Source organism: Vanessa tameamea, chromosome 10 (assembly GCF_037043105.1).
Source record: "Vanessa tameamea isolate UH-Manoa-2023 chromosome 10, ilVanTame1 primary haplotype, whole genome shotgun sequence".
NCBI classification, from domain to species: Eukaryota; Metazoa; Arthropoda; class Insecta; order Lepidoptera; family Nymphalidae; genus Vanessa; species Vanessa tameamea.
In genome coordinates this window covers 4,590,695-4,608,431 of record NC_087318.1, presented here as the reverse complement: position 1 = coordinate 4,608,431, position 17,737 = coordinate 4,590,695, and the positions used below count along the sequence as shown (strand labels likewise).

At 31.0% G+C, this 17,737-nt stretch overlaps 1 protein-coding gene across 2 annotated transcripts in view; it reads right to left on the bottom strand.

The window, feature by feature from the left end:
- The window catches only part of LOC113404436 (pituitary homeobox homolog Ptx1), a 45,621-nt gene that overhangs the window by 13,643 nt on the left and 14,241 nt on the right, over nt 1-17,737 (bottom strand). For both annotated transcript variants that reach the window (XM_064216048.1, XM_026645321.2), the window contains exon 3: nt 5,342-5,470. In XM_064216048.1, coding sequence (XP_064072118.1) covers nt 5,342-5,470 — 129 coding nt within the window. The remainder of the gene's footprint in view (nt 1-5,341; nt 5,471-17,737) is intronic.

The following is a 17,737-nucleotide window of genomic DNA, read 5'->3' as shown; positions in this document are numbered from 1 at the left end:
TGCCTTATTTGAGGCCGCCGCTCGGCCTAGGACGTCGACGACGACGGTGACGTTGGGATGACCAAAACATATATAACGCTGTTGTTTATAGAGCAATCTACCTTGTACGATAAGTAAGTAATTTTGGTAAATATCGTCGCTTAGTAATAAACGTATTCTAAGTATATTATGTATTTTATATAATTATTTTAAAGAAAATAATAATAAATATAAATTTGATTTATACTCTATAGCACTCAAGAATAATGTAGCTTTCTACTACTTAAAATATAATAATATAATACTGAAAGTTTATAATTGGTTTATTAGTCCCGGATATTACCCCCCTACATACGAACAAACAATTTTTACGATAGCAGTACAGGTAAAAATACAAATTAAAAAACGAATATCACATATTTCTGACATATTCAACTTAAAAAGTAGTCGAAGAGCAAATCATCCGATACTAAACGATACACATTTAATAATCAAAAAGAAACTAAAATCTTAATATTTATTTTACCGTCAGGACCAAAAAATGAGACAACGTGAAACAGGGACTATTCTGTAGTGTACGTAATAATAGTTGATATTGTTATATCTTGTAGTTCATTTTATAAGCAGATAAATTGATTTGCCAAATTGAACGTAACATATTTTAAGGGTAATTATGTCAGACCAAATGTCGGGTAAACAGCGGAACTATTGCGAGGGGACAAGTGATAGGAGTTATTACATCAATACCTGATAAGCGCGATCGCAATCAACACATATTGGCTTAGTCGAAATCCCAGTGTCAATGAACCGCTCGCATGCTATAATTACTCTCTGTTTTAGCTTCTAACTGGGTTAAGGTAACGATTCTGATATCGGCAATCGCATATTACGGTACAGCTATCTGCACCCGCCTTTAATAGACATCTTGTGATGTGACTCGGTAATCTATAGTGAAGCCTAGGGTTCATGTGGAGAGAAGGTTACGCCGTAACGTGCATTTCGGTAATTTGTAATTGGACGATTCTGTTCTAGAATTCTTGGATTCTACTGATTACTTACTTTATAGCAAAAGAAAAACGTAATTTTGTAAGTAAAGCTGACACTCTTAATCATAATCATTAGAATATTGAATATTACGCTTAACCTTTAGTTAAGTAACTAAGTAAATAAATAGTATTTGAATCAAAATTTTATTTGTATTAAAATAATATTATACGTACAATTGAATTCTTTTAACTTTTACTTATTATTTATAGTTTCTAAAATTTAGGTGAAAAAAGTACAAGTACAAGTTCAGATCTAGGTTCAGGTAAATTTTCGTATATGATATAAAATACAAAGTCATATTTGTATATGACCAGTTTCTCTTATTGATATTAACATTTCTTGCATATCCAAAGCATCATTATAAAGTAATGTTGTTGGTACAATAAAAATAAAGCAGACTGAGTCCATAGACAAACAGAAACCTAACAAATTGATTTCACAATTTAAGAAGTTTACTACGCGATTGAGTACATACGCGGACGTGTGTCATTGTCTAAAAAAATCGAGTCTTTTAAAATGAAGTCGTATATTCGAAAGACTAAAAGACCTTTTTTTCGCTGAAAAAACTCGTTACGCGTTTCCCCCACGTGGAAGTGGTTTATGTGTGTCTCGCCGGTGCCCAAGATGTTGCCGGTACACCGGAATACCAACTAAAAAACCAGAGGGTACCCCTCTCCGTCTCATCCGCGGGCACCACGGGATCGCTTTCGCATGCTACCGTGACGCCAAAAGACTAAAAGACCTGAGTCATTGCTCGTTTTACATTTTTTCTATGTATGTGTTTATCTTATAATTAAAGTAAATCGAAGTGACAATATAGGTTAAAGATATAATTAAGAAATCTATCACGATTAAGTAATTGTATAACAAATTATTTTATTTACATATTATAACGTTTCTGTAACTAACTTTTTAGAAAAAGAATATTAATTATAAAAATAAACTATAATTTTTGGATTAATGGATGGAGCATATTCCACCCGCATTGGAGCAGCGTGGTGGAATATGCTCCATACCTTCTCCTCAACGGGAGAAGAGGCCTTAGCCCAGCAGTGGGAAATTTACAGGCTGATTATGTATGTTATGTATAATTTTTGGCCCACAAAATCGATATGTTATGAAAGTATATTAAAATATTTTGAGCACAGTGTATTTACATGTTTTTGATCTGAACATTTAAATATATTAAATAAAAAAACCATAAGGTATTTATGAAGTCAACAATACTATGTATTATGTACATAATATTATGTATATAATATGAACATAATAATATAGTAGATTTAAGATAAAGACATAACATATCTTTCTATGAACTGTTATATTTGTAATTTTATATTGTAATCGGATTAACAACGGCAATTTTATAGCTGTTGCTTATCTTGATTGAAGACAAATTAAATAATTTATTTACAACCTTTTATGTTGCGATCGAACTATGAATACAATTATTTTATACATTAACTAGTCTTCCTCGTGATTTTAAGCGTACAATTCGATTTTATTTATTCCATGAAGTTTGTACCCAAAAACATTTGCTTTATCGTGTTGTTGAAGTCAATTAATTTAACCTTTAATGCAGAATACTTGGTTAAAGATTTTGTTCCTAATATAGATAATGTATGACTAATAAAATGGCTAAATGGAATGGCAAAACCGTTTACGTAAGATAAAATGCAGACACCTTAATTTGCTAATTGACTCAAACCGGCACGTTATGTATACGATCAATGTTATCAGTATTTATTTCCAGTATTGAAACACGATACCGCTCTCATTGCGAATTATGAACACGAGTTCAGCTTGTACAATTATAAACAAAAGAATTTTCCTTGAATTTTTTTAATTGTTTTAAAGTATTCGATGTTATGAGTAAATCTACCAAAAGAAAAAAAAATTTAGATGAAGTAAAATAAAAAAAAAAAAACGATGAAAAATATAAATGTAAATTTAGTAATAGAGAGTCGGCTCTCCGACGAAGGGACAAAAAATGTTTCTCTTTGTCTAAGTTTTTAAAATATCGCCATTTCAAGCCACGTGTATTGTAAGAAATGACACAGGGCATATTTGAAACGTATTGCAGTCGTTCAAAATAATTAAGCTTTTAAGTATTTAACTAATCGTAAGGTATTGAAAAACGAACGCATCATTAACAATATTCGAGAAGTGGGCTGCCGTCTACCAAATCCTATATTATTCAGTGCTATAAATATACCGCTCCGACCTGAAATCAATGCGATAAGAACAAGCTAATAATATAAGTATGCTGATACAAAAATTGGACATCTTTGTGTTTCAATATGTCTCGAAAATTTCACAAAATTATTGTATTATTTTGGTGGATAATAAATATGTATTTTAAAACTGTGTTCTTTATTCAAAACGAAAATAACTGAAGAACTTTTTTGTAAAATACAATTCAAGTTCAGCGATTGGTGAGACGACGTAATTAATTTAAAAATGAATAAAGTTTATATATGTAACAAATGCAAGTTTATATATATAACAATGTAATATGTAAGTTAGGGACAATGAGTAGCGTTTTCGAAATAAGAGAAAAAAACATCGAATAATTTAAAAAAACGAATGTAAAATTTAAAATAATTAAAAAATATGGGAAAAATAAAATTAACCAATTGATGCTTTGCATTCCAAATTCAAATAAAATCATAAGATTAATTTGGAACATTTTCAAGTTTCCTTTTCCCATAATATTGATTTAAATTTAAGTACAATTTATGATAGTATTAACAAATGCTGTACTTTCCCATCTTTATCATTACCTTTATATATCTAATAGAATCCTAAATGGCGACACGAAGCCGTCAAAGAGGCAGTTTTTTAATATAAAGCCAATGGGTTACTTATTTTTGTGCATTAAGTATATTAAATATAATCAATCTGAAGGTGTAGTCATCGATGGATAATAAACAAGGTGGTGATTAAGGTTTCGGTTTGGACAGGACGCTACCGCTTGCATTCGCGGGCGATTACGATACGACTCGATAGTCGATACAGCTGATAAGTGTTATCATCGATACGCTTTGTGCGCCCGCCGACCCATCCATCACTCCAAAACAACCTTTGCGTTTGGCCGACGACACAAGCAAAGGTAAATAGCGCAGTTAACATGTGTTTCGATATATAGATACACGAATCCACTTCACGCCCGACACTCGATTGTGATAACACATTTCCTTTAATGTTGCTTTCAACTGGTTATGTAACGAGTGCTTCTTGTGGTGACACTTATTCACATAGTTCTGTACGTATGTATTGATATCGATTCTAATCGATTTTTTATATATGGTAACGCATATAAAAATCTGTTTTGCGTGATGCAAGAATGGGAAAATCGGACCTAAAAAGTGCTTTTAAATGTCTCACTTTTTGGACAGAAGGTTTGAAGTCGGTCTCTCCCAAGGAGAATGATTTTGTTGATGTTGGCTAACTAATTTTGTTATATATAATTACAACTCTACTTGATGGTTGATTTGTTTATGTTTTAAACTTATTGCACATCAAATTCATTACCGACGGGAACGTAAATATAGTTCATGCTACTGATCCGGATTAATATTTACAGCCTCAGATGGAAGTTTGTTTCATACATCACATAATTTTAAAACTATTCAACAATTTTATTTTCTCATTTACTTTTATTTAAACATTTAGTTTAAATAAAAGCAGTATAGTGTAATACTTCAAGAATTAATACAATCATTCGCGATAAACAAAAAGTCACGCAACAACCATCGTGCTACAGGTCCATTTTAACACGCGTGAGGCTGGCTGCATGTGTGCCAATGTTTGCCGGAGCATTAGAGTAACGCGCGTCGTATTTACTCATAGATTTCCCGCCTCACTCAGTTTGCGCAGTTTTAATTTTGTCAATTTTGCCGACGAATAATATAGTTCAGAAATATAAATCGCTTTCGTTATTATAAAATGTTTTATACTTAATTGTAAACACGATGTTGTTTTAAATACTTTTCTTTTTAAAAAAGTTTGTGAGTCATAATGGTTAAGAACAAACAATTCCTTGGAGTTTTTGGAGAACTTTATTGGCTCACCAATAACAAAGCACAGTGTAGGTAAAAAAAATACGCAAATATATCTATTTTTACCCTATAAAATTACGTATAAATTGTACGCTTCTTTTATGTAGGCTGTATCCATGTTTTATTTATTTATTATCTCTTTGTGGTATGCAATAAAGTGTAAAGTAGGTAGTAGCCCTTTGTTTTGTGGTGAGTATTGAATACATCAATCAATAATTATTGTATTACAAAATAGAAAATGTATATATACTCACTGTCGTCTGTTAGTTTCCTATCGCGTCTCGGCCGTGGCGGTGCATATAGAGAGGACTGATCAACGCCCGAGCCACCAGAGGCCAGTGACGAGTGCCCGCTATCCCGAAACTCACCAGTTTCTGCCCATACTGTAACAAAAACAACTTTGCTAAAACCCTTTTTATACAAATACGAAAACAACCGAGATGGCCGAAAATATAGAACATGTGGATATTAACTTTAATTCCGGAGTTCAAATCAAATGCAAGCCAAGCTCTACTAACTTTGCATGTGCTTGATTTTGTTTATTATCTTGTGCCCAGCAGTGGATAAAAGCCTTCTGTATAATAACATATCTTTATCTAGCAGTTGGATATTAAATTACTGTTCATGTTACTGTACAAACTAAAAAAACAATAAATCATCAATAGACCCAAAGAACAACAACTGTTCGGAGGAACTGATTGTTGATTACGACTTGACCATATGCATAAATCTTCGTAATTGTGAATATTATATTTATAACTAAATGTGACCACTTATTATATAATAAGTACTCATGCGAAAATTTATTTGATAACAAATCTATTATTGACATTTGATTCTAAGCTAAACTGCTAAATAATACCACGTTGGTTAGATAGTGAGCATGCCAACGATTCGCTCTACCGCAGAGCACGTGACAAAATAATTGTTACACGCTGATTATTTCAGTAAATATCCTCATTGTTTAATCATATATAAACCAATGCAATTTATAACGGCAAAACGTGCATTTCAAATAAGAAAAAAAAAAATTTTACTTTTTAAAATTATTAACATGTATTTGATGGCTTAGTTACGTATATTATGTATATGGGAGTTAATTGACATCCCGTATGTTTTAATACAAAGATATCCTAGTGGTTAAGTTAGGTTAGTAATATTTGTGGAGTAAATAATAGACAAAATAAAGTCACCAGTTAAACACAATGTCAATATATAATTTAATACTTCACGCTATAAATGTGTGTATTTTATAAAGGGTTAGGTAATAATATGTTTTAAGGCAACTAAATGGGCAATAATTTACAAGATCTTGACATTATAACGTATACGTTTAGGGACGTTGACGACTTGTCGCTTTGTAGTAATTAAACGTTCTGAAGTCGTAAATAAATTACTCATGATAGACGCGTGTATATAATGTATTACATATATTCAATTCATATACTCGGTTTTGTCATTATGATCATGATCATTTATACAACGCAAAAGGTGTGTGTATGAATAATAATATTATCTTATTGAATATATAATTTAAAAACTAAACATTCCACGGAATACAATTTTTATTGATTTCCTTAAGAAAAAAATTGCAATATCATGTCATTTCATTCAAATGGAAAAACGTTCTCGTCTCTCCACGAATTCTCAGTCAATTTAATCAATTGTCTTTTCTTACTGTTATTTTTAAAGCTAACATCTTTATTGTGACAGAATGATTCTATTGTTTTGGGAAAAGTCACGTATCGAGAATCGACGACTCGTAAAATTAAAAAAGAAATGTAAAATTTCAGATGTTTTTCTTTTTACAATTGAAAAAGATTCGCAGTAAATAGCTTATAACATCGAGCTATTTATTTAAAATTAATTGGACAAAAAGTGGACAGATATTTTTCAACACGCCTTTTGTGTGACCACAGAGATTACATAAGTATTAGTGAATTAATTAATTACATTTGATGTCACTGAAAATCTTGTATTTTTTTATTACGTATTACAGATATAACTTTTACTTGGTGGTAGAGCTTTTTGCAAGGCCGTGTGTGTAGATACCACCTACTCATCACATATTCTACCGCCAAGACGTGATACGTCGTATTTTTGTGTTTTAGTTTGACGGGTTAATGAATCAGTGTAACTACAGCTACAAGGGACAGCTCTTAATTCCTAACGGCGTTCATTGGTCCGTAACGTCGGGTAACTTACTCACAAATGTAACTACGTATCTATAAAGAAAAACCAAAAAAATATTGTAATCGTTAACAATTAAAGTGTACCTAATAAGAAGAAATGGATAAAATGAAATTAAACAATTATGGATAGTGTTAATTGTCCTATGTCTTATCGGATCATAACTGGAACAAACGTCGGGTCGTACAAACGTACAGACGACACTCGTTCAAATACATTTTATGTTTGCTGCTTTGATAACGCCTGATAAGCGCCTTCATTGTTTTATTGGGGGTGTAAAGCGTCTCAGTTACAACAGGCTGCTGACAGTCGCACGTAAAAGTGAATAGCCATTAATTACTTAAGGTGTTTTCTTATAGATCGAGTAGATGGCGCTACTATATGACTCTAGATTGACCAAGTGTACAACAAGACAATATAAAAAAAAAAAATCAAATATATGAATGCTTACATTTCTTGCTTAGCATCTTTGCCTACTTTAAGTGTCAGGTTCTGAAATACTTATAAGCAAACATTGAATTATAAGCAAGCATAAATAATATAATAAGTAAAATGCGAAAAATATCACTGTTTAATAAAAAATATTAAAATATTAATTATCTATTAGGTAGGCTTTAAGTATTAACGAATAGTTTTTCAATGAATGGAATAATGTCAAAGGTATATAACGATCATAACGTGACTATATGGGTTATAAATAAAGAGCTAATAAGTGATTAAATTTTATCTTTCGTAGTTCTAAGAACGTGTACGAAACTTTTAATTGATTGATAGATCTGGTATTATCTATACATAATAGTAATTTCCCATTCTAACTTCGTTCGGGTAAAATTCATTCAAAGTATCCCACTTTCCTTTTCAATAATCCTTTTTCTGTGAGCGTCTATATCGGGAATGGTTCAGTATGCTAAATTTCATTTAATCGGATCTATAGATTCGGAGCAATTGCAGCCAGTGAATGGTATTTTTCCAGTATACGGATAATTTTCATTATATATATTATACATTCCTGTATTTAATAATTAATATTCGTAAAATATATAATTCATAAAAATGGCGATGTTAATTGTTAATTCTTTATTTAAAGGCGAAAAATGTCCAAAAATTATTTCTTTTCCCATTATGTTAACTGTTTATGAATTCTTTAAACATGAACAAAATAACTTTTTATTATAAAATAAAAATTAAAATAAATGGTCCTACCATATTCGTACGCGAATGTACTTTACTTGTAATAGTATTTGTATTATTATCATACATACGATACTCCATAATGTTTATCGCTGATTATTATGCATAATTTACTTCTTAAATAAAACACAATTAAAAAATTAAATGCGGTAATCATAAAGGATTATCAAATGTTGTTAATAGCAGCAGAATGGAATGGTAAAAGTATACTTTACCCAACCATAGTTTAAAATGAGCACTTATTAAAGTAGACCAAGGACCATCTAATATCGGTTGGTCACCACACACTTACTCTGCTATCTCTTACGTCGTCCATCTTTCACCAAACTTAGGAGCTAAGATGTTGTCCCTAGTTTTTGTAAGAACATAACAATACTCTAAGTATTCTGTTTTTTGTGTTAGAGTATGTGATGAATGAGTGGAACCTACCCATACGAGCTTGCACAGAACTCTACTTTATTACAAAACCACCAACAATAAGTCTTCTGCAATCTGTCATTTATATTAAATCAATTTAGGCGTGCAAAATAATTTACATCTTGTTTATTCATCGTCATGATATATATAAATGTTAAATAGATACACAAAGAGATATGAAATACTTGTCATTAAAATTAAACGTTTCTGTATACAGAAAAAATTAGGATACCAATTAACATTCAAATTATATTATTCAAGTGAATTAAATATACCTACTTATTTAAAAAAATAATGTTATTATTATAGAGTAAAAAATAGGAACAGATAACTTCGTAGAGACAATATTAATAACTAATCAAAAAAATGTTCTAAAACATAATTAGTAGAATGATAAACAATGACAGTGTCATTGACTTAATTTTTTTTTTTAAAACTCTTATATTAAATATGAAACTTTGGGCATAAATTATGACTTAAACTGATTTCAGGCACGGCGGCAAATTTCAAAGAAATTCCATCAACGCAGGACATATTACATTCGCACACGTATGTTTGCAAACTTAAACAACATTCACACTCTCTATTAAATTACACTCATGGTCCGATAAGACGGTGATTCGTCTCGTCCGGAGACAGATCATGGGTAAGACCAACGGCTTCAGATACATTTCGAGGCACAACAATGTAACATTGCCAACTTTCTAACTCCAGGCTGATACTGAGAATTTCCTAACAAAGCCCTTAGTAATTTTTTATCGACCGGATTTTAATCTTGGGATCTGCAGCCTAGTAAACTAGCTTCAAATAAGTACAAAATTGCATACAAAATACACACTCGCTTTTTTTGTTTATTAAACTAATTCAGTTTCAGATTTTTCTTTAAGATATTTTATTTATTCTTATATAAATATCACTCGAAGTATAAGTAATGCTATATAATATAATGAAAATTGTAAACCAGACAGTCCAAAAACCAAGGATGAGATGCCATAAGTTATCAAGTTAAAAAGTGTAAAGATGATATACAGAAAATGTTGTATTTACACAACGGCTGATAGTCTCGGATGCAAACAGAGATAAGTTCTCGTAATTTATGATCTTGGCCATGAGTACTAAACGAGAAACCCAGAATATTTTTTAAGGAAAACATCTAATTTTGAATTGATAGTCATTTTTTATATAAAGTACATTTCTTATGGATACATTTATTTCTATTTCAGGTGACTCAAAACCATTTGAATACAAGTACTAAAAAACAAGATAGGCAGTGAGCGAGATAAATAGAGAAAAATTAATAGAACAAAAATTGCCCCTGAATACTTAAACTATATTTAATTACGGTTACGGTTCGTAGAATACTGGTTGCCAAAGTATCAGGGTACTTGGAGTGATGATGATGATGTCGGCCTGACCGATTTCGGTCATAGCGGGTTATCTTAAGGGAGACGAGCCAACTACGCAAAACATATTATGAACGCTATAAACACATTAAAGAGGTTCGAAGGTTTGAGAGAAATGCTGGACAAAAAATTCAAAATTTTAACAAATGTATTAGTCAATTAAATAATAAAATAATATTCACTCATAATGTCGATTTACAAATTAAATATAAAAATTAATAAAAAAAAAATAAAAATAATTAAAAAATCGTTGTCCAATTCCGTTGTTGGACCAATAATTTTTTTTCTCATAAAATGATAATTGAAAAATAAGTCGATGGGTCCCACCAACTGCTAAATGAAAAATTAATAATATTTAACCGAGGATTTAAAAGCTTTCTAAAAATTTTTACTTTTAAAAATCTATCTCATTACGTACCGTATATTGTAAGCATTAAGTTAGTAAGCGGCTTTGAAAAACGGCTGATATTATATATGTCTTCGCTCAACTTCTTCTATTCAATTTGAAATCAAATAAATCTCTATTTTTAACAATCAACGATAAATTGCATTCTATATCATCTAAACAATAACCGACAAATATTAGTTGTAGTACTTAAATAGCTCATTTGTCTAGGTTCTGGCGATCTCTCGTTGTGACAGCATAACAAATGTTTGCGCTATAAACATAGCGAATTAATATAGATAATTGTACATTACATCGATTGTTCTTAAACACTGATCTAGAGTTTGATGTATTGTTTAAGCTAGAAACAAATGTTTTGTAATATAACGTATCTATGTATATCAAATGTCAAATGTAAATGTCGTATAAAATTAAATGAACTAAGAAACCAAAGTATTTTTCTGTTATATTTATGTCCAATTGTATAATAATAAATAAGTTGACCACTTTTTTATATTATTATATAATATTTTCTTTTATTATTGCTCACTATATTTATAATAATACTTATATATAATTTTTCAAATATATCCAATAAGTATAATTTTCAAAAGCTAAAACGGTTTATAAAAAAATTTAGTTTATAATAGCTATGACGTATATTTAACACTGTTAAGTTTGGTCACTATTCTCAACGTGCAACGTTAAATGAAAAGCACTCCACAATCAACTCGTCCAATTCGTTCCGTTTATCTAAATGAGATCGGAACAAATAGCTGTTAATCTCACGAGTGTGGACCACCGAGTTTGTATCTGCTTAATGCCATAATCCTGACGCGGAAGGGCAGGAGTGCTCGCTTCCGACATGAGATGTTTGCCTACAGCAAACGCAACACCATCGGTGTAATAAGCTTCAAAAATAATCGTATCATTACCCATATTTAAAAATAAAGTATTTCGTCGTAACTCGTTTGTATAATTTAGTTTATATTATATATGCTATAATTTTTATTATGGTTAAGTATTATTGTTGAAAACGAATTTAAATCTGAAGGCCTTTCTCTGTATTTAAGATATTAAATTTTTTTTATAGATTTATAACTTATTCAAATTTCATTTTATAACGTTAAATGAACGACCTACAATATACAAAGGCTACAAAATATTTATTGAAACAGGATTTAAATTTCAATTCATCTAAAATGGAAAATCTTAAAACTAGAGTAATTTGTTAGTTATTATATTACAAATTATTCAACAAGATTTGCATTAATTGTTCGTAAGATGATAATATCCGATACCTCTAAAATCTTATATAAAGACGTACAACGCAAGGATGACCTGTTGCAGAGATTAGCTTACGTAATGTAAAATCTTCATGGAAACGTTTCTTAATCATTATTAAGACCTGACTCTCAATATATTTTATAAAATTACAGCGCAAATATTAATACATATTATATACTTATTAAATACATATTCAATCATTTTAATTACGGGAAATGCAATCAGAAAAACTTAATATATTCGTAAAACCATTGCTACTAACATACAAAATAATAACAGGTTAGTCCTCGTTAAAGAAATCATAAAAATAATTTGGCCAAGTAATAAAACTCATATGCGATAAAGATATCGAATGCTACTGTGATTAGTGCTCGGTAGGCACGTCTCAGAGGTACCTGGTGTTGCGCGGTATCTGCCCGACCAATCGCATCGCAACGCGAATTATCGCTCGAATTAATGGCGTGTGAGTTATAAATGGCCGGTGGATTAGGGCCGCACAATTTTATTCCTATTTTACCTACCGTAAAGAACCTTCATTGAAAACGTACACAAATTTGCCCTGAACATCCGCTAATTTTCCTTAACTCTCTCTTTTTCACGCACAACGTTCACCGTACGTCTGTTCCGTTCTGACAGCCCCAATTGTGCCACGATTCATCAAAATTTCGCGGTTTACTGGTTTTCCATTGAAATTCAAAGATCTTCGTTCGAAATAAAAGGGGCTAGATTTATTAAAGAATCACCTTCTCCTTTCGATATAAATCATGTAACGATATATATATATATATGGTACGGACACCTAGTTAAAGTTCAGTAAATTATATAAAACAAAACTGCTAAAAAAAATCGAAATAGAAAATAGGAAATAGTTATTGTACCCAAGTCCTCAGACAAGCTCAATTAGTATTCCAAATAGCCGTCGACATATTGTACACATAAATGTAAAGAGTGGACCTTTCGGGTAGCACGAACGTCGCATTACTTTTGTACTGCAAACTTTTACATTCGAAACTTAAGTCTTAACTTGTTTAGCATAAGTGCTAAAGTTGCCTGTATTATTCTGGGAGTTCACACCAAGCTCGGTTTCTATTTCACCCAAGCAATAACCGTCTTACTGCTCTAGCTAGTAGGTTCAAAGTGATGAAGTCGCGCCAATCGGCATAGAGTGCGGGACTTTGAGGCTTATAGTAATTGTAATAAAGCGGAGTGCACCAGTTATGGAACGTGAGAGGTTCTAGACCAAATCCCAAGTAAGCTGTAACTTCCTTTTGGATTTTCGGAAGCCATTTATCAGTCTGATGTGGGCGTCTGGAAATTTTTCATGTTTCGTTATTTTAGAGCAGCGACATGACATGTATCCCTCGAGAGCTCTATACGATGTCTATTAAATATGAGACGTTCTTATTCAGGGTCGACTAATACTCAGGTAAATAAAGAAGCTCGATTTTTCTTTCTTCTTCACAATAATTAATAATTCTCTATTCGATCATAAAAAACTTTATCTCATTATAAGCTATCTCAGTGAACAGATTTATATAATAAAGTAGAAGTTAAGTCGTGGTTGAATTAGTGTTTATGAGTTTGTTTCATGGGATGCACTGAGGGGCAATAGTTTGTCCCAGAGCGCACATTACAAGGATAAATCAAGTGTAACCCTTCCGTTCCCGCAAGCAAATTACGGACCACCTGAGACTTGTAAAAATGCCCCACAAAATTACTTGTAGTTGCAAAATGCGGTAAATAAATTTAGGGATGGTATTAAGACCAATTTATGAAGTTTTCTATAAACATTTCAGTAAAATAATAACACGAAAGACTTTAATGTATTTCTTGATTAGTGCTGTTATTATTTGTCAATGTTTTTGGTAAACGTTACAGTATATATATATATAAATAACATTTTTTTTTATTTAGAATACTTCCCAGTGTATAAGCGCTATAACAAAAAACTGCTGTAATCGTAAAATCATTATTTAAAAATATATATAAGACATATTAATTAAATTCAAACAAATACTCCTTTTTTAAATACTTTTTTTTAATTACTAAGAAAGACAATGAAAACTATAACTTGATAACATACAATATTAAAGATTTGTTAGAGAAAAAGTCGGCGACGTAAAATTGGCAAAAGACAACGAGGGTGAAAGTATTCAGACGGTAATCACTGGTCCCATATGGACACAAATTACTTTTCGAATGGTGGTTTCCCCATGATGACAGACGAAATGGGGTGCAGTGATACTGTGGATTGTTGTCATTATACGAGTATCATAAACAAAGATGATTGTTCTTTTTATGCCTTTAAACACTATACTAATTTAAAGAAAATGTGTAAAGTTATAGGTAAATGAGATTATGTTTTACTTTTTATATTTTAATAATAAAAATAATGTTATATGCTTTTACAGTTCAAGGGTAAACCGTCTTGATATAATCTACTCCTTATTTTGTTTTGTCTTAAATTAGTAATATTATACGGGAGCTGAGGCGGTATATGTTTTTGTTTGTATTTACGAACTCATTTGCAAAAAATATACGGCATAAAACTTTGTACTTGAGAGTATATAAAATTATTAAATATTAAATTTTTGATTTTGTTGAAAATGAATCACTAACTCACCACTGAGTTTCTTTTACTGGTTCTTCTCGAATGAAACTTGACTTAGTTGAAGAGCTTTGTGCAAGTCCGTCTGGATTCCACCGATGTATATTCTACCGCTAAACAGCAATACTTTTATATTGTTTTATTCCGGTTTGAAGGATAAGTGAGCCAGTGTAACTACAGGCCTAAGGGATTTAACATCTAAGTTTCCAAGCTTGGTAGTGACGTAAGGTATAGTTGATATTTTCAACAGTGCCAATGAGCCGTGTTGAACATTTATTATCAGGTAGCCATTAGCCTGTCTTCCAACCTAATTTTATTTATTTAAAAAAAATATATATTAAAATATAGTTTATGTAATATATTCTATAAAATTTAAAGAATCCATTAGAACATATGAAATTAAAACGATCGTATTTTAACTTGACATACATATGTCGTTTTATTCTACGCTGAGGATTGGGGTGCCGTAAACGATGCCATTCTGTATATTTTCAATTTGCATAAATATTAGTGCGAGCTGTAATATCATAAATATATTAGTGTGGTGATACTGATTTTATGGCGATTACAGAATTATACCCGCGAATTCGGAGGGCGAAAACGCATTAACTATTTATTTTACTTTCGGGTTTAATATTCTGTTATTATTATAATGTGTCACATTCTATGTATATCTACGTATATATCAGAACTTCATTATCAATGATAAAATTAAAATATTAGTTTATAACAAAGTAAAATAATATAATTGTAAATTAAGCTATTATAGTTATTATTGATGAATTTATTAAAAAGCAGTTTCTTTAATTAGTCATAAATTAATAACGTAACGTTTTAGTGTGATTTCAAATAATATCTTATTTAACTTATTCTGACAGAATAGTAGGTATTATGTGATGACGAGTAATTTAATTTAGCATTTCACACATCTCGTGGGGCTCGAGTCATATAACGGTGTACGCATAATATTGTAAAGTCATAACACTATAATTACGAGGCGGGTCCCGGAGACCGCGTCTCACAAAGCGACGTCATCCGCTATTGTTGCGCACTGTCATATATCACATGACGTGTCAACGTGTTTTATACAAACGCCTCGTCAGTTTTACATATTAGATTCATTAAAACCCTCGCCTTACGCGTTAAACTAATATATATCGTACATTTATTGAAATATTGAAATAATTATTATGAAAAAAAAAACTCTAACATTAAGCTATCCATAAGGTGGTATAAAAATTGTACTTCTTAAGAATACTCCCAATTTTTTTTTATTTTTTTAATAAAAAGAGTAGCAATTTTCAAACGAATGATAACGTATTGTCTGAAAGTAAGACTACACAACATACATTATTTTTTGTAAGGATAAGAGATTCACCCGTCGGTAATAAATTACACCAACAATGTACTATTTAATATGATTGCAGTCAAACCAATATCACAGGAGGACATTATCATTGTGTTTATGTTTACGTATGTTTCACATTGTACAGTATTTGGCCATCATGGGCTATTATGTCCCTATTTGTTCTAGATCTTTTGTTGCGGCGAGGGTGACTGAGCAACGTTCAGACAACAATTTGTCATAAAATAAAAAGATTTATTATTCTGTGTTTGCTATACGCAGCTACTCTTTAACAACCGTTATTTGCCCTTTTATAGCGACAAATAAAATGGGAATGAGAACAGTAATATTATACAAAAGATATGGACATTGTTTTCTAAATATATTACCGCTAGAGCTAATAAAATGCGAAACTTCGACGACGTGAAATTTTTATGAGCTTTAAATATACTTTAAATATTTATTACTTAACACAGTTCAAGAGGATCTTTAATTAAATGACTAAATCACTTTTAGTAATTTATATAACTCAATAAGGTTAATTTTTGAATATTTTTCTTAAAATATTATTGACATTTTATTCCTAAAATGATTGGACATAAAATAATCGTCGAATTTTTTAATAAAAACAAAAATATGATAAAATATTTTTCAGAACAATATTATCTTTAACATTTTATAAATGAAATAAAAGGGCAAGTCTATATAACACGTGATGATAAATGATAAGTATTGCAAAGCTGGTTAAAAGTCTATGCTGATTGATAAATCAATTGTAACTTTTATCTTCAGATATTAATGATAACAATAAATGTTAACAGACAGTACTCTCCGAGGTGTGACGGTTAGATACTGTAATTTAAATGCAGTGTATGTAAGAATCGCAGCCTTGGTCATCAATCTTGTGATTATTAATACTAAACAATATTACAGCTTTCTCAGTCGCCTTTGAAAGGGTTATATTTACTACCTATACCCAATAGTGTCAATATAATGAGAAAGTGTAAGGTCGGTATGGTTCTCGTTGACCACAAATCACGACAGATGGGCCGGCAGTGTAAGGGTTAGCTCTACATCTGTCGGCCACTATCAATCATTCTCATCGCAAATACTGTTTGTACTGACGACTTATTGTTTGCCGATACATGTCAATTCTTAATTCTCACTGATTTTCCTGAATCAGCATGTGCTAAATAACTCGTTGATTTATTAACTTATAACTAATCATATAAAAATAAGTAATTAAATAATTGATATGATATATGATAATTTATTAAGAAATGTTTCTATATATAAGTTTTATTAAAATTTCAGCCGATCTAAAAACAAGTCAGACGATGGTACACAGATATGTAAAGTGTGATTTAAATCGTCAATAGCGTAATTGGTTTACTGTTACGGTTTACAATAGCAGGTTCTATCCTGACCCCACGGGCTATTGGCGTCCCCAATCCTAGCACAACCTTTAACCTTAATTTAAAAAAAAATAGTTATAGATATTACACACATATGTGGTATCTACCGACATTCTCTATTCTCTGCTTCACAGAGTCCGATCAAACAGAGCGCTAACACAAACCGAGACGCGTCATGATCAGACACATGACCAATAAATTTACGTGATTTCTGAGAGACGTGTATCAGTATTGCCGTTATTCTAACTCCGTTTAGTTACTTAAAACTTCTTAAAAGAGAAAACCAGTAACTTTTAGTGGGTTTTTCTATTGGCCTAATGCGAATTGAGAACCTGCAACTTTTGCAGGAACGGGATTTGCAGCCACATAAACAAAGTAGAAACATATAAGTAAGTTAAGTAGTCTCTTA